Source organism: Dendrobates tinctorius, unplaced genomic scaffold, assembly GCF_039654945.1.
Source record: "Dendrobates tinctorius isolate UK_male_01 unplaced genomic scaffold, ASM3965494v1 ptg000367l, whole genome shotgun sequence".
Classification (NCBI taxonomy): Eukaryota; Metazoa; Chordata; class Amphibia; order Anura; family Dendrobatidae; genus Dendrobates; species Dendrobates tinctorius.
This window is the reverse complement of record NW_027362033.1, coordinates 4754490-4780372: the sequence shown is the minus strand read 5'-3', so window position 1 is coordinate 4780372 and position 25883 is coordinate 4754490. Positions and strand designations below refer to the sequence as shown.

The 25883-nt window shown below is 49.9% G+C and overlaps 1 protein-coding gene across 8 annotated transcripts in view; it reads right to left on the bottom strand.

Moving 5' to 3' along the window:
- Positions 1 to 25883, bottom strand: part of LOC141075712 (PC-esterase domain-containing protein 1A-like) — a 173952-nt gene that overhangs the window by 39256 nt on the left and 108813 nt on the right. For all 8 annotated transcript variants that reach the window (XM_073562859.1, XM_073562854.1, XM_073562858.1 and 5 more), the window contains one exon: positions 19886 to 20002. In XM_073562859.1, coding sequence (XP_073418960.1) covers positions 19886 to 20002 — 117 coding nt within the window. The remainder of the gene's footprint in view (positions 1 to 19885; positions 20003 to 25883) is intronic.

Below are 25883 nucleotides of genomic sequence, written 5' to 3'. Positions count from 1 at the left end.
GCTTTCTCCACACTTGGGAGGTGCCTGAGCAACCTTCCTGTTCTGCAGTCTAAGTTGTGTAAGGTTGCGTACCAGTCCTTGCTGAACTTTGGTGCAGATCCTGCCTGCTGCACTCTGATACAAACTCTGCCTGCTGCACTCTGATACAAACTCTTCCTGCCGCACCATTCAGTCTGTCCTTCAGGGTCCAGCTACCGAGTGTTCGTTGGTCTGTCCTGGAGTGGCACCTGGCGTGCATCGGGAGCCAAGCCTAACCTCACCATCAGAGGCTCTAGTGAACAGTCCGATGCACGCTTAGTCACGCCCCTCCAGGCGCTCCGTGGTCCGAGGAACAGTGGTTCCACACCACATACGTGACACTTTGCTCAGACTATGGACCCCGCATCCCATCAGATCAGACCATGTACCAAGAGCTCTGCAGACAGAAAAGCATACAGGAGAAATTATCAATGCAGCTAAAGTCCCCGACTACCAAGTGGGAGGCTTTAAACATCTCTCCAAAGTCTCTCAACTTTCATGCAGCTGTGTCTTCTCCGGAAACTTCTCAGTCAGTCTGCTTACTTAGAGCTTCAGGTCCCTGACTCGCAGCTCCACCACGCTTTGACGGCAGTTCTAAGCTCTGCCGTGGGTTCATCAATCAGTGCATTTCTTATGTCGCATCTTGGAGGTGAGGCCCTGGTGTGGTTGAATCCATTATGGGAGAGAGAGGACCCTATCATCTCCAATTTGTCTGTATTTGTGGAAGCCTTTCGCAAAGTATTTGATGAACCTGGGTGAACCACCTCGCCTGCTTCTGCCCTTCTCCACTTATGCCAGCCCAACTCATCTGTGGGACAATATGAAGTACGCTTCCGTACTCTGGCGTCTGATCTCGGTTGAAATAACGAAGCGTTGTTGGCAACATTCTGGGAGGGGCTTTCTGGAAACATTAAGCATGAGCTAGCTGGTCGTGACCTACCAACTACCTTCGACAACCTGCTCTTCCTCGTCATACGTATAGACCTTCGTTTCCAGGAGCGTGCTCGTGAGGTGGCACGTGAAAGAGGATCGCGGCGCCTGGCTCTGTCCTTTCAAAGACCACTTGTTCCTCCATCCTCCCTTGTCGAGGCCTGACCGGAACCCATGCAGTTCAACCGCTTTGCCCTTGCCAGTCAGCGAAAGAGGGATCGCCGTGCTAAAAGCAAGTACATGCATTGTGGAAACATAGGCCACTTCATTCGCGCCTGTCCGGTGAAGTCGGGAAACTCCAGCGTTTAGGGTCGGTAGGAGAGGCCTCCCTAGATAGAAAAGACACCTCTCAACCCCTGACTCTTACTGTGGCCGTGACAACCGGTGAATCCCAGTTTATCGAGACTGCGTATGTGGATTCCGGGGCAGCAGGAAATTGTATCTTCCAGGCTGTTGTGGATCGCTTCCAAATCCCAGTTCGTCCACTCCAAAACCCTCTGGCTATAACATCTATTGATGGGAGAACTCTTTGGGAGTCGGTTCGTCTGTTTACTGATCCGCTTGTGGTCCGTACCAGGATGTGTTGTGAGTTCATTTTCCCCTTCACCACTCAGGCCCGATGAACTCCCTCTGCTGGTTAAGAAAGGTAGTGAGCCTGATTATCAAACATCTGAGACTAATGATGATGACTGGCTGAGTGGAGTTACTGACTGGATATAAGGCCGGCGACGCCCTTCTGCCCTGCGGGTGATTTCTCTGTGGGATTCTTGGATACCAGTCTGAATTCCTGCTCTTCTAAAGCTAAGTTTTCTGCTCTGCTTTTTGCATTTGTGCTTTGTCTTTGTTTGCTGGATTTCTGCCATTCCCTGCTGGGGTGAGCTGAATTCCTTTAGCTTTGTCTTCAGAAAATACCTGAGTGCTGATTTAGTTTTTGAAGCCTAGCTGCTTCAGGGCCTTTTTCCATATCAGCCTGTTGGCTTGTGTCTTTCATAGGGTTTTTGCAGATTGCAGACAGCAACTGTCCTTTCCTTTCCTGTTTAGTTAGTTTGGGCCCCATTGTTTGCTCAGCCTATCTTTCTATCTGTGTGAGTGTTTTTTCATCTTTCTTCACCGTCATTATATGTTGGGGGCTGCCTTTTACTTTGGGGTCTGCTCTGGGGCAGTTTAGATTTCCTTTTCTGTCTTTAGGCTATTTAGTTCTCCGGCTGTGATCGAGGGGTCTAGGGCACCGTAGGAACCCCCCACGGCTACTGCTAGTTGTGTTGATAGGTTCAGGGGTCTGCAATCTGATAGTTGCCAACTTCTCCGGTTTTCTGGACGTAGCTTCTATTTTTGTGTCTGCCTCCTACGGTGACTCGTTCATAACAAGGATGCTTCAAACGGAGAGGATAGTCTTCTATGTTCTTCCTCACATGTCTCACGCATTTCTCTAGGGTCTACTATGATTATGACAACACGAACCTATGTTGGACTGGGCAACTGGAAAGGTGCGCCGCTGGGGACATTTCTGTCATGAGAAGTGTCTGGTTCCAGTACGTCCAGCTAAGGTCCCGTCTCCTCCAGCATTGCTGCCCGGTTTGCCATCTGCATATTGGTCCTTTACCGATGTTTTTGACGAAAAGGAAGCAGAGACTTTGCCACCCCACAGGCCGTATGACTGTCCTATTGACTTGATTCCCGGATCTACACCTGAGTGATGCCCTTCGGTCTTAGTAATGCACCAGCAGTTTTTCAAGAGTTCGTCAATTATATCTTTCGGGGGATCTGCTTTATTCCTGCATTATGGTGTATTTGGATGATATTCTGGTATTTTCCCCGGATCTGGCCTCCCACAGACGAGCAGTTTGGCAAGTTCTTCAGCACTTTAGGGAGAATCGACTCTACGCCAAGTATGAGAAATGCGTTTTCGAACAGTCCTCAATTCCCTTCTTGGGTTACATTATATCAGATATCAGATTCAGGATGGATTCTGAGAAAGTCTCTTCCCCGTTGGAGTCAAAGCAATCCAGAGGTTCCTTGGCTTTGCTAATTATTATCGGCAACTCATTTCTCACTTCTCTACTCTAACCACTCCTATTTCTGCTATGACCCGAAAAGGAGCCAACCCAAAGAACTGGTCCCCCAAGGCTGAGGAGGCCTTCCCCTCTCTTAAATGGTCCTTTTCCACCGCTTCCATTCTGCATTGTTCAGATCTGAACAGTTTTTCTTAAGGTCCCGTCTCACATAGCGAGATCGTTAGCGAGATTGCTGAAACGTCACAGATTTTGTGATGCAACAGCGACCTCGCCAGCAATCTCGCTACATGTGACACATTGCAGCGACCGGGCCCCCGCTTTGATCTCGCTGATCATGCTCGAATGTCCTGAGCCATTTTTTGATCGCTGGTGTCCCGCTGGCCTGCATGCATTTTTGTGTTTGACGCTGACGAGCGACCTCGTTGGCGACTCAGAACTCAGGGACGCAGGCGTGAGTAGTCAGAAAAGCTGCTGTGTGACAAGGTCCCAACGACCGCCGAGGTCGTTATACGGATCTCTAGATCGTTGCTGCGTCGTTGAGTAGATCTGTCTGTTTGACAGCTTACTAGCGACGTACCAGCGATCCTTGCCAGGTCGTATCGCTGGTGCGTCGCGTAAAGTAACGGTACCCTTAGAGGTGGACGCACCCTCATTAGGGGCTGGAGCTGTGCTCACTCAGAAATCTTCCTCGGGTCACTGCGTGTTTCTCTCTAAGGCCTTCTTCTCTGCTCCAGAGCGTAACTACTCCATTGGTGATCGAGAGTTACTCGCCATTAAGATGGCTTTGGAGGAGTGGCGATATCTGCTGGAGGGCGCAATCTACTCAGTGGTTATCTACACCAGGGTTCCCCAACTCCAGTCCTCAAGGCCCACCACCAGGTCGTTTTCAGGATTTCCCTTGTATTGTACAGGTGATGCAATTATCACCTGGGCAATACTAAGGAAATCCTGAAAACATGACCTGTTGGTGGGCCTTGAGGACTGGAGTTGGGGAACCCTGATCTACACGGACCATAAGAACCTGGCATACCTCCAGCCTGCCCAGAGACTTAATCCACGCCAAGCCAAGTGGTCTTTGTTTTTTGCCCGCTTTAACTTTTTGTTGCATTTCAGGTCCGATGACAAGAATGTCAGAGCTGATGCCCTCTCTAGCTCTTTTCAATCCGGGGACCAAGAGGAGGATCTCAATTTATCATCGAACCATCCAAGATGGTTACTGTTGGTATAGTCAGCCTGTCGCAAATTCCCCCAGGAAATACCCTTGTGGCTGAATCCGAGAAGGAGCGAGTTTTGTCATGGGGCCACTCGTCTAAGGTGGCTGGTCACGCGGGACAAAGGAAAACACGACAGTTGATTTCTCACCACTACTGGTGGCCATCCATGAGGAGGGAGATCTATGCTTACATGGCTGCTTGTCTGATTTGTGCCCGCAATAAGGTCCCCAGACGACTTCCTATCGGTTCTCTCCTGCCGTTACCCGTGCCATTTGGTCCATGGCAGCACATAGCCATGGATTTCATTACAGACTTGCCAGTATCCAAGGGTTGCACCATCTTCTGGGTAGTTGTGGATCGCTTCTCCAAAATGGTGCATTTTACCCCATTGTCTCCTCTTCTGTCTGCTCCTGAACTTCATCAAACATAGTTTCCACCTGCATGGATTTCCTCATCACATTGTTTCCGATCGTGGTTTGCAGTTCACTTCCAGATTCTGGTGAGCTCTCTGTAAACATCTGGATATTGTCTTGGACTTCTCCTTATCCTATCACCCCAAGTCCAATGGGCAAGTGAAGCGCGTCAACCAGATCCTGGGCAACTACCTGCGACACTCATCAATGCCTACCACAACGATTGGGTGAAATTACTTCCTTGGGCTGAGTTCTCGTACAACTATTATGCTGGTGAAGCCTAGGGGGAATCTCCAATCTACGTTGTGTTCGGTCGGCAACCCAAGGTTCCCCTTCCGGTGGTGACGGTTCCTTCTGATGTTCCTGCAGCAGATGTCCTCTCCAAGGATTTTGTAAAGTTGTGGGAGGATACCAAAGCCACTTTAGAAGCATCCTCCGCCCATATAAAGAAACATGCACACAAAAGGAGCCTGGATCCTCTGTGCTTCCACCTGACAAGGCATGGCTCTTGTCCAGGTACGTCCGACTGACGGTTCCCTTTTACAAGCTGGGTCCACCATCTTTCGAGGTGCTGAAGCAGATCAACGAGGTCTCCTATAAATTGAAGTTGCCTCCTTCATTACGGATTCTGAATTCATTTCATGTCTCTCTGCTGAAACCGGTTATCCTGAGCCCCTTCTTCAAGGATCCCAGTACCACGGCTGCGCCAACTGCCTCGGATGACGTTTTTGAGGTGGAGAACATCTTGGCTATGAAGAGCGTGAGAGGCAAGACCTTATTTCTTGTGGACAGGAAGGCATTTGGTCCCGAGGAGAGAACCTGGGAACCTAAGGAGAATATTCATGCTCCGATTCTCCTCCAGAACTTTATTGATGGCTTGAAGAGGAGGGGGTGTAAAGGGGGGGTACTGTTAGCACCACACCGGATCCCTGCTCTGACAGGCAGGGCCTCCGGCATGTCACTTCACTCACCCGCACTGCAGTCGATTCTCCTCTTTCTCGTGCTCTTCATGCTCCCAGCCGAGCCTCTAGCCATGCACTGACACAAACTCTGCTTGCTGCACTCTGATACAAACTCTACCTGCTGCACTCTAATACAAATTCTGTCTGCCGCACCATCCAGTCTGTCCTTGCGGGTCCAGCTGCCAAGCGTCTGTTAGTCTGTCCTGGAGTGGCACCTGGCGTGCATCGGGAGCCAAGCCTAACCTCACCATCAGAGGCTCTAGTGAACAGCCCGCTGCACGCTTCATCACGCCCCTCCAGGCTCTCCGCGGTCCGAGGCACAGTGGTTCCATACCATGTCCGTGACAGTGATGTCCGTTGTAGACAGTACGGTACCTTGCTAACAAGACCCCGATGACTGTCAGGGAGCGGGTATTCTGGGATCAGTGGACGCCGTACCGGCAGACATTTCTCTGTGACCCCCGACAGGTAGAATTAGAAGAACGGCAGCTTGTTGTGAACTACCAGTTACAATCACTGAGGGGCGCCCTCGAGATTCCCCTCCCTGGACATGTAGGACTGCTGAAGACTAAAGTGCTAAAATATGCAGGAGGAGATAATGATCCCTGAGGAAGATGGGACGTCTCCAGTCCACACCAGGGACAGCACACGGCAAAGGAAAGGCAACATTGCAACTATGGAGATACTGCTGACATGTTTACACCTATGTGTGCTGCACTGACGGTATTAAATGTGGATGGTATGTTACACACACACACACACACACACTGCAAGTTACACACACACTGCAAGTTACACACACACACACACACACACACACACTGCATGTCACACACACTTCATGTCACACACACACACACACACTGCATGTTACACACACTGCATGTTACACACATACACTGCATGTTACACACTGCATGTTACACACACACACTGCATGTTACACACACACTGCATGTTACACACACACACACTGCATGTTACACACACACTGCATGTTACACACACACACTGCATGTTACACACACACTGCATGTTACACACACACTGCATGTTACACACTGCATGTTACACATACACTGCATGTTACACACTGCATGTTACACACACACTGCATGTCACACACACACTGCATGTCACACACACTACATGTTACACACACACACTGCATGTTACACACACACACTGCATGTTACACACTGCATGTTACACACACACACACTGCATGTTACACACACACACTGCATGTCACACACACACTGCATGTTACACACACACTGCATGTTACACACACACACACACACACACTGCATGTCACACACACTTCATGTCACACACACACACACACACTGCATGTTACACACACTGCATGTTACACACACTGCATGTTACACACACACTGCATGTTACACACACACACTGCATGTTACACACACACTGCATGTTACACACACACACTGCATGTTACACACACACTGCATGTTACACACTGCATGTTACACACACACTGCATGTTACACACTGCATGTTACACACACACTGCATGTCACACACACACTGCATGTCACACACACTACATGTTACACACACACACTGCATGTTACACACACACACTGCATGTTACACACTGCATGTTACACACACACACACACTGCATGTTACACACACACACTGCATGTCACACACACACTGCATGTTACACACACACTGCATGTTACACACACACACACTGCATGTTACACACACTGCATGTTACACACACACACACTGCTTGTTACACACACTGCATGTTACACACTGCATGTTACACACACACACTGCATGTTACACACACACTGCATGTCACACACACTACATGTTACACACACACACTGCATGTTACACACACACACTGCATGTTACACACTGCATGTTACACACACACACTGCATGTTACACACACACTGCATGTTACACACACACACTGCATGTTACACACACACACACTGCATGTTACACACACACTGCATGTTACACACTGCATGTTACACACACGCACTGCATGTTACACACACACTGTATTTACATACACACTGTATTTACACACACACTGCATGTTACACACACTGCATGTTACACACACTGCATGTTACACACACACACTGCATGTTACACACACACACTGCATGTTACACACACACACTGCATGTTACACACACACTGCATGTCACACACACTGCATGTCACACACACACTGCATGTTACACACACTACATGTTACACACACACTGCATGTTACACACACACTGCATGTTACACACACACACTGCATGTTACACACTGCATGTTACACACACACTGCATGTCACACACACTACATGTTACACACACACTACATGTTACACACACACACTGCATGTTACACACTGCATGTTACACACACACACACTGCATGTTACACACACACTGCATGTTACACACACACTGCATGTTACACACACACACACTGCATGTTACACACACTGCATGTCACACACACACTGCATGTTACACACACTACATGTTACACACACACACTGCATGTTACACACACACACACTGCATGTTACACACACACACTGCATGTTACACACACACACTGCATGTTACACACACACTGCATGTTACACACTGCATGTTACACACACACTGCATGTTACACACTGCATGTTACACACACACACACTGCATGTCACACACACTGCATGTCACACACTACATGTTACACACACACTGCATGTTACACACACTGCATGTTACACACTGCATGTTACACACACACACTGCATGTCACACACACTGCATGTCACACACACACTGCATGTTACACACACTGCATGTTACACACACTGCATGTTACACACACACACTGCATGTTACACACACACTGCATGTTACACACTGCATGTTACACACACACACACTGCATGTTACACACACTGCATGTTACACACACACACTGCATGTTACACACACACACACTGCATGTTACACACACACACACTGCATGTTACACACACTGCATGTTACACACACTGCATGTTACACACTGCATGTTACACACACACGCACTGCATGTTACACACACACACAGTATTTACATACACACTGTATTTACACACACACTGCATGTTACACACACACTGCATGTTACACACACTGCATGTTAAACACACTGCATGTTACACACACTGCATGTTACACACACACACTGCATGTTACACACACACTGCATGTTACACACACACACACACACTACATGTTACACACACACACTGCATGTTACACACACACACTGCATGTCACACACACACACTGCATGTTACACATACTACATGTTACACACACTGCATGTTACACACACACACACACTGCTTGTTACACACACACTGCATGTTACACACTGCATGTTACACACACACACACTGCATGTTACACACACACTACATGTTACACACACACTGCATGTTACACACACACACTGCATGTTACACACACACACTGCATGTTACACACACACTGCATGTTACACACACACACTGCATGTTACACACACACACACACACACTGTATTTACATACACACTGTATTTACACACACACTGCATGTCACACACACACACTGCATGTTACACACACTGCATGTTACACACACACACACACACACTGCATGTTACACACGCACTGCATGTTACACACACACTGCATGTTACACACACTGCATGTTACACACACTGCATGTTACACACACTGCATGTCACACACACACACTGCATGTTACACACACTGCATGTTACACACACTGCATGTCACACACACACACACTGCATGTTACACACACACTGCATGTTACACACACACACACACTGTATTTACATACGCACAATCCAGGCTACACACAGTGCATGTTACACACAAACTCACTCCATGCCACACATTCATGCCATATGACAGACAATATTACACACAATAATTCTAAGCTATACACACTGTCACACTTTATACTACACACATACAATGTACGTTACACAGATACACACTGCATGTTACATTTACACAAAATGCATGCTACACAAATGCTGCAAATTACACAAACACCTCATGCTGCACATTATACACAACCATGTATGTTACATACACACCATGCTACACACACTGTACGTTACCCACAGAAACGCACACTCCATATTATACGCATTTCATACCACACAAATACTGTACACTGTGCACACACACACTCCATGTTACACTTACCAGGCTACACACACTGTATATTACACACGTTACATACACCCTCCATACTACACACACCGTATACCACACATTGTTACACACACCCTTCATACTACACATAGTGTATACCACACACCCTCCATACTACACACAGTGTATATCACACACCCTCCATACTACACACAGTGTATATCACACACCCTCCATACTACACACAGTGTATATCACACACCCTCCATACTACACACATCGTATACCACACACCCTCCATACTACACACATCGTATACCACACACCCTCCATACTACACACATCGTATACCACACACCCTCCATACTACACACATCGTATACCACACACCCTCCATACTACACACATCGTATACCACACACCCTCCATACTACACACATCGTATACCACACACCCTCCATACTACACACATCGTATACCACACACCCTCCATACTACACACATCGTATACCACACACCCTCCATACTACACACATTGTTACACACACCCTTCATACTACACACATTGTTACACACACCCTCCATACTACACATAGTGTATACCACACACCCTCCATACTACACACAGTGTATATCACACACCCTCCATACTACACACACTGTTACACACACCCTCCATACTACACACAGTGTATATCAGACACCCTCCATACTACACACACCGTATATCACACACAGTTCAGGCTACTGATATAGGAGGGTTTATAGTGGCCTTGTTGTACAGCATTAGTCTCATATTGCGGTGTAATATTTGGTGTAATATTCCCATCTGATGTTTTGTGTCATTTGTAGATAATTAGCACAGAGACATAATAATGTAGAGAAGTAACAGAGCAACAAAGCGACACGAGGACGTTATCAGCTTCCACATAACTCAGCGATGGCGCCAGCGTTTACCAGCCGAGGTCACAGAGGAACAAGCACAAACAAGGAGCAGCCCCCGACTGAAGGGGGCAGCACAGGGGCAAATACTGCCAACACGACCACGAGGACACCACCACGAGGATACTACCACAAGGACACTACCATGAGGACACCACCACAAGGACATCACCACGAAGACACCACCACAAGGACACCACCACAAAGACACCACCACAAGGACACCACCACAAGGACACCACCACAAGGACACCACCACGAAGACACCACCACAAAGACACCACCACGAAGACACCACCACAAGGACACCACCACAAGGACACCACCACAAGGACACCACCACGAGGACACCACAAGGACACTACCACGAAGACACCACCACGAAGACACCACAAGGACACCACCACAAGGACACTACCACGAAGACACCACCACGAAGACACCACCACGAGGACACCAACACGAGGACACAACCACGAGGACACCACCACTCTCAGCCTGCCAGTCCATGGAGGGGGTGATTGTCCACAGATCATGCTTACAATAGGGCGGAGGTCACACACGTGTCGTATTTAGAACGCAACTTGTTCATCAGAAGAGGCATCGAGTAGAAATCTCCAGTGGGAGCAACGTTAGTCTGTGATGGTGTAGGAAGAATGACTCACAGCAGAATGAACAGAACGGATTTGCTCACAGGTCGTGTGTGTATTGTTCTCCGCGCTTTGTAATGGTCAGAGCCTAGTCTATTAATGGGGCTTCACTGGTGATCCCGTAATCCACACTGAACGCTCGTGTTACTACACACACACACATCATACTGCACACACACTTTATGCTGCACACACACACACACCTCCAGCTACACACACACACATCATACTGCACACACACTTTATGCTGCACACACACACCTCCAGCTACACACACACACACATCATACTGCGCACAAACTTCATACTGCGCACACACAAACACCTCCTGTTACACACACACATCATACTGCGCACAAACTTCATACTGCGCACACACAAACACCTCCTGTTACACACACACATCATACTGCGCACAAACTTCATACTGCGCACACACAAACACCTCCTGTTACACACACACATCATACTGCGCACACACTTCATACTGCGCACACACAAACACCTCCTGTTACACACACATCATACTGCGCACACACTTCATACTGCGCACACACAAACACCTCCTGTTACACACACACATCATACTGCGCACACACAAACACCTCCTGTTACACACACACATCATACTGCGCACACACTTCATACTGCGCACACACAAACACCTCCTGTTACACACACACATCATACTGCGCACACACTTCATACTGCGCATACACAAACACCTCCTGTTACACACACACATCATACTGCGCACACACTTCATACTGCGCATACACACACACATCATACTGCGCACACACTTCATACTGCGCATACACACACCTCCTGCTACACACACACATCATACTGCGCACAAACTTCATACTGCGCATACACAAACACCTCCTGTTACACACACACATCATACTGCGCACACACTTCATACTGCGCATACACACACATCATACTGCGCACACACTTCATACTGCGCATACACACACCTCCTGCTACACACACACATCATACTGCGCACAAACTTCATACTGCGCACACACAAACACCTCCTGTTACACACACACATCATACTGCGCACACACTTCATACTGCGCACACACAAACACCTCCTGTTACACACACACATCATACTGCGCACACACTTCATACTGCGCACACACAAACACCTCCTGTTACACACACATCATACTGCGCACAAACTTCATACTGCGCATACACAAACACCTCCTGTTACACACATACATCATACTGCGCACACACTTCATACTGCGCATACACACACCTCCTGCTACACACACACACACATCATACTGCGCACACACTTCATACTGCGCATACACACACCTCCTGCTACACACACACATCATACTGCGCACACACTTCATACTGCGCATACACACACCTCCTGCTACACACACACACACCATACTGCGCACAAACTTCATACTGCGCACACACAAACACCTCCTGCTACACACACACATCATACTGCGCACACACTTCATACTGTGCATACACACACCTCCTGCCACACACACAAATCATACTGCGCACACACTTCATACTGCGCATACACAAACACCTCCTGCTACACACACACACAAATCATACTGCGCACAAACTTCATACTGCGCACACACAAACACCTCCTGCTACACACACCTCCTGCTACACACATCATACTGCGCACAAACTTCATACTGCACACACACAAACACCTCCTGCTACACACACCTCCTGCTACACACACACACACACACACACACATCATACTGCGCATACACACACACACACACATCATACTGCGCACAAACTTCATACTGCGCACACACAAACACCTCCTGCTACACACACATCATACTGCGCTCAAACTTCATACTGCGCACACACAAACACCTCCTGCTACACACACATCATACTGCGCACACACTTCATACTGTGCATACACACACCTCCTGCCACACACACAAATCATACTGCGCACACACTTCATACTGCGCATACACAAACACCTCCTGCTACACACACACATCATACTGCGCACAAACTTCATACTGCGCACACCTCCTGCTACACACATCATACTGCGCACAAACTTCATACTGCACACACACAAACACCTCCTGCTACACACACCTCCTGCTACACACACACACACACACATCATACTGCGCACACACTTCATGCTGTGCACACACAGACACCTCCTGCTACATACACCTCCGGCTGCACACACACACATCATACTGCACACACACACACACCTCCAGCTACACACACACACACACATCATACTGCACACAAACTTCATACTGCGCACACACAAACACCTCCTGTTACACACACACATCATACTGCGCACACACAAACACCTCCTGCTACACACACCTCCTGCTACACACACACACATCATACTGCGCACAAACTTCATACTGCGCACACACAAACACCTCCTGCTACACACACACACACATCATACTGCGCACACACAAACACCTCCTGCTACACACACACATCATACTGCGCACACACACACCTCCTGCTACACACACACACATCATACTGCGCACAAACTTCATACTGCGCACACACAAACACCTCCTGCTACACACACATCATACTGCGCACAAACTTCATACTGCGCACACACAAACACCTCCTGCTACACACACGTCCTGCTACACACACATCATACTGCGCACAAACTTCATACTGCGCACACACAAACACATCATGCTGCGCACACACTTCATGCTGTGCACACACAGACACCTCCTGCTACATACACCTCCGGCTGCACACACACACACACACACACCTTCTGAAGCACACACACCTCCTGCTGCACACACATACACTTCATGCTGCGCACACACCTCCATCAGGTTGCACACACACACCCCTCCTGCTACACACACACACACACACTTCATGCTGCACACACACACACACATCATGCTGCACACAGACACCTCCTGCTACACACACACATCATGCTGCACAGACACCTCCTGCTACACACACACACTTCATGCTGCACACACACATCATGCTGCACACACAGACACCTCCTGCTACACACACACACTTCATGCTGTGCACATACACTTCATGCTGCCCACACACACACACACACACATCATGCTGCACAGACACACATATCATGCTGCACACACACACCCCTCCTGCTACACACACACTTCATGCTGCACACACACACTTCATGCTGCGCACACATGTAACAAGGTGGCCCGGGGTGGTAGTCCCAGCCAAGTCAACGAAGCCACAGTCAGTATACACCCCGGGATCTTTTACATAAATAAGCAGGACAGACACAATCCCAGACACAACTTGCAATCCAACAGGGAGAACAAATATAATAACAGAGATGGATAAAGCACAAACACATGCAGCAGCGGTGGACAAATATGTCCTGGATTAAGGCAGCTACGGAGATGAAACAGCGGTCGGACAAAATGGACGAGCTACTCAAGCACCTGATCCTGAGCCAACAGCACCAGGTACAGCAGGAGACTAATAAGCTCCTAATGCAACAGGTACAGCAGCAGCAAAGGCAGATGGACCTCCTGATGGGAGAGGTCCGCAGCAGAGAATCCGCCCCTGCCCAACATCAAGGTTATGACTCCTGCGTCCAGAAAGCGGTAAGACGAGCCATGCAGGGGATGATATAGAGGCGTTCTTGACTGTTTTTGAACGGGTTGTAGAGCGGGAGAGGCTGCCCCCAGAGCAGTGGGCGGAGGTGCTGTCCCCCTATCTGATGGGCAAACCCCAGAAAGCCTATCTTGACTTGGCCTTGCAGGATGCCTGGGAATAAGCTAAGCTGAAAACGGAGATTTTGGTACGCTCAGGTTTCACTATGTCAGTCAGAGCACAAAGTGTTCGTCAGTGGGCGTATTGTGATGATAAACCTGCAGCCGAAATGGGTGCAGCCAGAGCACACCACTCCAGCCCAGATGGTCGAGCGGGTCGTCATGGACAGATTTATTCACTGCCTGGGCAGGCGCTGCTCGTATTATGCCTACCCAGCCAGCAGCATGGACTATCAGCCCGGAGAGGGGCCACAGTTATGTCCCATGACCGTAAACAGAGTACTGATGTCAGGACTTTAGGACTTCGGGAGCCTGGTGACCCTGAAAAGGGCCACACTTCCCCATCAGTCGATCACAGGGAAACATGTGGGCGTCCGCTGTATCCACGGGGATGCCAAAGACTACCCTGTTGCCAGAGAGATGATTAAAATGAACCGTGGTACAGAGTGAGGTCGGGGTAGTCAGAGACTTGCTGCACCCCCTGATAATCGGGCGGCACTTCAGCCTGTTCTGGGACTTGTGGGGAACAGCAGGGGTGACCAGTGTCTCCGGCAGAAGCCGGCGCAACCCTGATGAATCCCCATTGCAGTCGGAAGTGGAGGAGTTCCCCTTGTGTGTCCTAGCTGGTGATGAGGATGAATCGGTGATCAGGGAGGCCGCACTCCTGAGCTTGGGTTTTCTAGTGAAAATTTTGGGACTGCTCAAAAGCGGGATCTTACCTTAAAAGGGGCCGATGAAAATGTGACTGTGATTGATGGGGTTGCTGAAGAGCCGGGGTCTGACACCAGGTTCCCACACTTTGCAGTCAATAGCGAATTGCTGTATAGAGTGACTACACTGAGGGGAGGTGAAATAGTGGAGCAGCTGTTGGTTCCAGGTCCCTACCAGGGTTCTAGACATGGCCCATTCGCATCTACTGGCTTCTCGCCATTCTAGCCCCTGTATAGTCGACATCCGCGAGGGCTCCTGGACATCGCCAAGAAAACGTGGGAAGCTGAGGTCACGCCACACCGCAGCATAATAGAGTATATCACCCAGCTGCAGGAGAGAATGGCAAAAGTGATGCCTATCGGTGAAAGAGCATCTTCTCCAGGCACAGGAGGCACAGGCAAGAGTGTATAACCGATCAGCGAGGCTGAGGCAGTTCCAGCCAGGGGACCGTGGGCTAGTGCTTATCCCCACGGTGGAAAGCAAGTTCCTAGCCAAGTGGCAAGGCCTATGCGATGTGGTGGAAAAACTGGGCGAAATTAATTACAAGGTACACCAGCCGGGGCGAAGGAAGCCGCACCAGGTCTATCATGTGAACTTGCTAAAACCCTGGAGAGACTGAGAATCGCTGGACACTCCTCGCCTGGGAGCCAGTCCCAAAGTCACCATGGACGATGTCACCATTGCAGAGACTGACACCGGCCCAGAGGCAACAATGTCAGGAGCTGTTGCAGCGGAACCGGGATCTATTCTCAAGAGTTTCCGGGGCATACGAAGGTGCTGGAGCATGACGTGTTGACAAAACCGCACATAAGGGTGAACCTCAAGCTCTATAGAATTCTGGAAGCACAGAGAGAGGTGATAGAGGAGTCAAAAAGTGGATTGTCGAGTCTTATCATCCTCGTACCGAAGCCTGACGGTGAGTGGCAGTTTAGCAACGACGACTGCAAGCTGAATGAAGTCTCTAGTTTTGATGCTTACCCGATGCCTTGTGTGAGCGAACTCATTGAGAGACATGGACCTGCAAGGTATATTACAACCCTGGAACGGACAAAGGGCTATTGGCAGATCCCCATGTCCCAGAGTGCCAAGGAGAAGAGAGCCTTCTCAACGCCTGATGGGTGTTTTCAATACACCCGGATGCCCTTCGGTCTGCAGGGGGCCCCAGCTACCTTCCAGAGGGCGATGGATCGGCTCCTGGATCCGCATAAGAAGTATGCCGCAGTGTACCTTGATGACATAGTGGTCTTTAGTCCTGACTGGGCTACCAAAAGTACAGGTGGTTCTGGATGCTTTGAGGAACGCAGGGTTCACGATAAATCCGAAAAAATGTGCCATAGGGAAGGAAGAGGCCAAGTACCTAGGCTAAGTCATTGGAAGAGGTGAAATTAAGCTGCATATCAACAAGACCGAGGCGATCCAAGAGTGGCTGCAACCACTTTCCAAGAAGTAAGTGAGGGCGTTTCTTGGAATTGTGGAGTACTATCGCTGATTCATTCCGAATTTCGGTATGGTCGCTGTGCCATTGATGGATCTTCTTAAAGGCACCGAATCAACGATAGTTAATTGGTCTGATGACTCAGAGATAGCGTTCCAGGGAGTGAAGAGAGCTCTGTGTAAACATTCGGTTCTGGTGGCACCAGACTTCAGTAAAGAGACCGTGGTCCAGACGGATGTGTCAGAAGTTGGCTTGGGAGTCGTGCTGTCTCATGGAGTAAATGGAGAAGAACATCCAATCCTGTATTTGAACTGGAAACTCTCGTCATGCGAGAAGAACTACACCATCATCGAGAAGGAGCTTCTGGCCATAAAATGAGCCGTGGATACATTGAGGTATTATCTACTAGGCCGGAGGTTCAAACATGTGTCTGATTATGCCCCTATGAGATGGTTAAAGAAGAAAAAGGGTAAGAACGTCTGGGTGACTAGGCGATTCTTAGGCCTCCAGGATTTCAAGATCCATGTAGAACACAGGCCCGGGAAGTCACACTGGAATGCAGATGTCCTCTCCCGAATTCCCTGTTTGGTGTCTGTAGGTGCCAAAGCCCCCGGCTTTTAGCAGAGGGGGGAATATGTGACAGAGTCACTGGTGTTGTACATGAGGGGAGATATGTATCACAAAGGTTGCTGTCCTGTGTAATGTGAAAGCCATAAGTGTTTTCTCCAGCATGATATGTGACATGACATGCCTGGCGTTCATGGTGGTTGGTCAGAGATGGGCGGGACTCCTACCCACCATATCTACAGCTCCAGGGTGTGGCTGGAGGGGAAATAAATGTCCAGACAGTTTATTTTTTTCCTGTGTTGTGTAGAGGCAAGCAAGCCCTAGGCTGACGCTCCTGTGAGAGCTGCCATATGTGCTGGCATAGGAGGGCTGGGCAGGACGGTGGATGAACTTTTTGTTTCCTTTTGAGCCAGAAAGGCTGAGTTTCCTGTTACCATTGTGTGGTTTATAACACAATAAGCCACCCATAGACTTCAACCCACGTGTGCCTGTGCCTACCTGAAGGAGCAGCTAAGTGAGCCGACCTGCCACAGCGCACACACTTCATGCTGCGCACACACACACACTTCATGCTGCGCACACACTTCATGCTGCGCACACACTTCATGCTGCGCACACACACACTTCATGCTGCGCACACACACACTACATGCTGCGCACACACTTCATGCTGCGCACACACACACACTTCATGCTGCGCGCACACACACTTCATGATGCGCGCGCACACACTTCATGCTGCGCACACTCACACACATTTCATGCTGCGCGCGCACACACACACTTCATGCTGCGCACACACACACTTCATGCTGCGCACACACACACTTCATGCTGCGCACACACACACTTCATGCTGCGCACACACACACTTCATGCTGCGCACACACACACTTCATGCTGCGCACACACACTTCATGCTGCGCACACACACTTCATGCTGCGCACACACACACTTCATGCTGCGCACACACACACACTACATGCTGCACACACACTACATGCTGCGCACACACACACTTCATGCTGCGCGCACACACTTCATGCTGCGCACACACACACACTTCATGCTGCGCGCGCACACACACACTTCATGCTGCGCGCACACACTTCATGCTGCGCACACACACACACTTCATGATGCGCGCGCACACACTTCATGCTGCGCACACTCACACACATTTCATGCTGCGCGCGCACACACACACTTCATGCAGCGCACACACACTTCATGCTGCGCACACTCACACTTCATGCTGCGCACACACACTTCATGCTGCGCACGCACACACTTCATGCTGCGCACGCACACACTTCATGCTGCGCACGCACACACTTCATGCTGCGCACGCACACACTTCATGCTGCGCACGCACACTTCATGCTGCACGCACACACACACTTCATGCAGCGCACACACTTCATGCTGCGCGCACACACACACACTTCATGCAGCGCACACACACTTCATGCAGCGCACACACTTCATGCTGCGCGCGCACACACACACACTTCATGCAGCGCACACACACTTCATGCTGCGTGCGCACACACACACACACACACACTATACTACATACACGTTACACACACATGTTACACACAATCAGAGGACATACCACACTTTCTCCACCTCTTCGTGTCCTTTACACTTCCGCTGGGTGATGGTCTTTTGGTCATGGGATAATGGTGTCGCCTCCATCTACTCTCCTAACCTCGGACACTACGCTGATAATGAAGGACTGTCATTATCGGTGCAGTTTCTGTCTTGGAAAGATTGGGAGACCTTTTGGGAATTCATGGTGAGACTGTGACAAGCCCTCAGCTGTGTGAGGTCAGGAGGTCTGAGGCTGTGCAGTGACTGTGGCTCTGACCCTCTCTATACTGCTCATCTACACGGTGTCTTACTCATAGCTTTTGGATTATTCCATAAAACCATCCTCTATGTTATTTGCATGTTGGAGCTTGGCTCTGACCTCACCTCTATATATCCCACCGTAGTCGCCGACTGCGGGGTCACTCCATGGAGGAGAGGGGAAGCCGTCAGGGGTCAGGTTGGCGCACAGTATCGGGATGTCATTCCCAAAGGGAGGAGAACCTGGAAAACAGAAAGTACCATGAATGTAAAGCACCAAAGCATCAGACAGCAGTATACAGGGGTATATACTATATACACAGGTCATGTACATAATGGCGCCACTGTCTATACATGTGTAATATCAGGACAGCAGTATACAGGGGTATATACCATATATACTACATACACAGGTCTATACACAGGTCATGTACATAATGGCGCCACTGTCTATACATGTGTAATATCAGGACAGCAGTATACAGGGGTATATACCATATATACTACATACACAGGTCTATACACAGGTCATGTACATAATGGCGCCACTGTCTATACATGTGTAATATCAGGACAGCAGTATACAGGGGTATATACCATATATACTACATATACAGGTCTATACACAGGTCATGTACATAATGGCGCCACTGTCTATACATGTGTAATATCAGGACAGCAGTATACAGGGGTATATACTATATACACAGGTCATGTACGTACATTGTGAGGAGATGGCCGCTTAGTACTAAAGACTATAGGACAAATGGACGTAGAGCGGAGACTTTCTCCAGCACGGAGCACCGATATTGTTGTGTTTTATTAGTGATTTTCTTGCTCGTCAGTTCGTCCTCAGGAATCAATGTTTCCAATCAGAGACAGTAATCAGAGGAAGACGAGCAGCTGGATCTTAAGAGCACCAATTGCGTCCATATTGTTGTGTTTTATTAGACACTAGCTGAAGAACCCGGTGCTGCCCGGACATAGTAACTAACTACGGTTATAACAAACTATGATGATATATCTATATACAGTATATATAAAGCTGAGTGTAGAGCCCCGCCCACTCCGCATAGTCACATTCACTATAATATCTCACATCATCCCGTCAGCCAGAGTCACCGGACTACTACCCCTAATATCCCACATCATCCCATCAGCCAGAGCCACCGGACTACTACCACTAATATCCCACATCATCCCATCAGCCAGAGCCACCGTACTACTACCCCTAATATCCCTCATCATCCCGTCAGCCAGAGCCACCGGACTACTACCCCTAATATCCCACATCATCCCGTCAGCCAGAGCCACCGGACTACTACCCCTAATATCCCACATCATCCCATCAGCCAGAGCCACCGGACTACTACCCCTAATATCTCACATCATCCCATCAGCCAGAGCCACCGGACTACTACCACTAATATCCCACATCATCCCGTCAGCCAGAGCCACCGGACTACTACCTCTAATATCTCACATCATCCCGTCAGCCAAAGCCACCGGACTACTACCCCTAATATCCCACATCATCCCGTCAGCCAGAGCCACCGGACTACTACCCCTAATATCCCACATCATCCCGTCAGCCAGAGCTACCGGACTACTACCACTAATATCCCACATCATCCCGTCAGCCAGAGCCACCGGACTACTACCCCTAATATCCCACATCATCCCGTCAGCCAGAGCCACCGGACTACTACCCCTAATATCCCACATCATCCCGTCAGCCAGAGCTACCGGACTACTACCCCTAATATCCGACATCATCCCGTCAGCCAGAGCCACCAGACTACTACCCCTAATATCCCACATCATCCCGTCAGCCAGAGCTACCGGACTACTACCCCTAATATCCCACATCATCCCGTCAGCCAGAGCCACCGGACTACTACCCCTAATATCCCACATCATCCCGTCAGCCAGAGCTACCGGACTACTACCCCTAATATCCGACATCATCCCGTCAGCCAGAGCCACCAGACTACTACCCCTAATATCCCACATCATCCCGTAAGCCAGAGCTACCGGACTACTACCCCTAATATCCGACATCATCCCGTCAGCCAGAGCCTCCGGACTACTACCCCTAATATCCCATATCATCCCGTCAGCCAGAGCTACCGGACTACAACCCCTAATATCCGACATCATCCCGTCAGCCAGAGCCACCAGACTACTACCCCTAATATCCCACATCATCCCGTCATCCAGAACTACCGGACTACTACCCCTAATATCCGACATCATCCCGTCAGCCAGAGCCACCGGACTACTACCCCTAATATCCGACATCATCCCGTCAGCCAGAGCCACCAGACTACTACCCCTAATATCCGACATCATCCCGTCAGCCAGAGCCACCGAACTACTACCCCTAATATCCGACATCATCCCGTCAGCCAGAGCCACCAGACTACTACCCCTAATATCCCACATCATCCCGTCAGCCAGAGCCACCAGACTACTATCCCTAATATCCCACATCATCCCATCAGCCAGAGCAACGGACTACTACCCCTAATATCCCACATCATCCCATCAGCCAGAGCCACCAGACTACTACCCCTAATATCCGACATCATCCCGTCAGCCAGAGCCACCAGACTACTACCCCTAATATCCCACATCATCCCGTCGGCCAGAGCCACCAGACTACTACCCCTAATATCCAACATCATCCCGTCAGCCAGAGCCACCAGACTACTATCCCTAATATCCCACATCATCCCATCAGCCAGAGCAACGGACTACTACCCCTAATATCCCACATCATCCCATCAGCCAGAGCCACCAGACTACTACCCCTAATATCCGACATCATCCCGTCAGCCAGAGCCACCAGACTACTACCCCTAATATCCCACATCATCCCGTCGGCCAGAGCCACCAGACTACTACCCCTAATATCCAACATCATCCCGTCAGCCAGAGCCACCAGACTACTACCCCTAATATCCCACATCATCCCGTCAGCCAGAGCCACCGGACTACTACCCCTAATATCCCACATCATCCCATCAGCCAGAGCCACCGGACTACTACCCCTAATATCCCACATCATTCCGTCAGCCAGAGCCACCGGACTACTACCACTAATATCCCACATCATCCCGCCAGCCAGAACTACCGGACTACTACCCCTAATATCCCACATCATCCCTTCAGCCAGAGCCACCGGACTACTACCACTAATATCCCATATCATCCCATCAGCCAGAGCCACCGGACTACTACCCCTAATATCCCACATCATCCCATCAGCCAGAGCCACCGGACTACTACCACTAATATCCCACATCATCCCGTCAGCCAGAGCCACCGGACTACTACCACTAATATCCCACATCATCCCGTCAGCCAGAGCCACCGGACTACTACCCCTAATATCCCACATCATCCCATCAGCCAGAGCCACCGGACTACTACCACTAATATCCCGCATCATCCCGTCAGCCAGAGCTACCGGACTACTACCCCTAATATCCCACATCATCCCGTCAGCCAGAGCTACCGCACTACTACCACTAATATCCCACATCATCCCGTCAGCCAGAGCCACCGGACTACTACCCCTAATATCCCACATCATCCCGTCAGCCAGAGCCACCAGACTACTACCACTAATATCCCACATCATCCCGTCAGCCAGAGCCACCGGACTACTACCCCTAATATCCCACATCATCCCGTCAGCCAGAGCCACCGGACTACTACCTCTAATATCCCACATCATCCCGTCAGTCAGAGCCACCGGACTACTACCACTAATATCCCACATCATCCCGTCAGCCAGAGCCACCGGACTACTACCCCTAATATCCCACATCATCCCGTCAGCCAGAGCCACCGGACTACTACCTCTAATATCCCACATCATCCCGTCAGCCAGAGCCACCGGACTACTACCCCTAATATCCCACATCATCCCGTCAGCCAGAGCCACCGGACTACTACCTCTAATATCCCACATTATCACATCAGCAAGAGCCACCGGACTACTACCACTAATATCCCACATCATCCCGTCAGCCAGAGCTACCGGACTACTACCACTAATATCCCACATCATCCCGTCAGCCAGAGCCACCGGACTACTACCACTAATATCCCACATCATCCCGTCAGTCAGAGCCACCAGACTACTATCCCTAATATCCCAGATCATCCCGTCAGCCAGAGCTACCGGACTACTACCACTAATATCCCACATTATCCCGTCAGCCAGAGCCACCGGACTACTACCCCTAATATCCCACATTATCCCATCAGCCAGAGCCACCGGACTACTACCACTAATATCCCACATCATCCCGTCAGCCAGAGCTACCGGACTACTACCACTAATATCCCACATCATCCCGTCAGCCAGAGCCACCGGACTACTACCACTAATATCCCACATCATCCCGTCAGTCAGAGCCACCAGACTACTACCCCTAATATCCCACATCATCCCGTCAGCCAGAGCCACCGGACTACTACCCCTAATATCCCACATTATCCCATCAGCCAGAGCCACCGGACTACTACCACTAATATCCCACATCATCCCGTCAGCCAGAGCCACCGGACTACTACCCCTAATATCCCACATCATCCCATCAGCCAGAGCCACCGGACTACTACCACTAATATCCCACATCATCCCATCAGCCAGAGCCACCGGACTACTACCCCTAATATCCCACATTATCCCATCAGCCAGAGTCACCGGACTACTACCACTAATATCCCACATCATCCCGTCAGCCAGAGCCACCGGACTACTACCACTAATATCCCACATCATCCCGTCAGCCAGAGCCACCGGACTACTACCACTAATATCCCACATCATCCCATCAGCCAGAGCCACCGGACTACTACCCCTAATATCCAACATCATCCCGTCAGCCAGAGCCACCGGACTACTACCCCTAATATCCCACATCATCCCGTCAGCCAGAGCCACCGGACTACTACCACTAATATCCCACATCATCCCATCAGCCACAGCCACCGGACTACTACCACTAATATCCCACATCATCCCATCAGCCACAGCCACCGGACTACTACCACTAATATCCGACATCATCCCGTCAGCCAGAGCCACCAGACTACTACCCCTAATATCCCACATCATCCCGTCAGCCAGAACTACCGGACTACTACCCCTAATATCCGACATCATCCCGTCAGCCAGAGCCACCGGACTACTACCCCTAATATCCGACATCATCCCGTCAGCCAGAGCCACCGGACTACTACCCCTAATATCCCACATTATCCCATCAGCCAGAGCCACCGGACTACTACCACTAATATCCCACATCATCCCGTCAGCCAGAGCCACCGGACTACTACCACTAATATCCCACATCATCCCGTCAGCCAGAGCCACCGGACTACTACCACTAATATCCCACATCATCCCATCAGCCAGAGCCACCGGACTACTACCCCTAATATCCAACATCATCCCGTCAGCCAGAGCCACCGGACTACTACCCCTAATATCCCACATCATCCCGTCAGCCAGAGCCACCGGACTACTACCACTAATATCCCACATCATCCCATCAGCCACAGCCACCGGACTACTACCACTAATATCCCACATCATCCCATCAGCCACAGCCACCGGACTACTACCACTAATATCCGACATCATCCCGTCAGCCAGAGCCACCAGACTACTACCCCTAATATCCCACATCATCCCGTCAGCCAGAACTACCGGACTACTACCCCTAATATCCGACATCATCCCGTCAGCCAGAGCCACCGGACTACTACCACTAATATCCCACATCATCCCGTCAGCCAGAGCCACCGGACTACTACCCCTAATATCCCACATCATCCCGTCAGCCAGAACTACCGGACTACTACCCCTAATATCCGACATCATCCCGTCAGCCAGAGCCACCAGACTACTACCCCTAATATCCCACATCATCCCGTCAGCCAGAACTACCGGACTACTACCCCTAATATCCGACATCATCCCGTCAGCCAGAGCCACCAGACTACTACCCCTAATATCCGACATCATCCCGTCAGCCAGAGCCACCGAACTACTACCCCTAATATCCGACATCATCCCGTCAGCCAGAGCCACCAGACTACTACC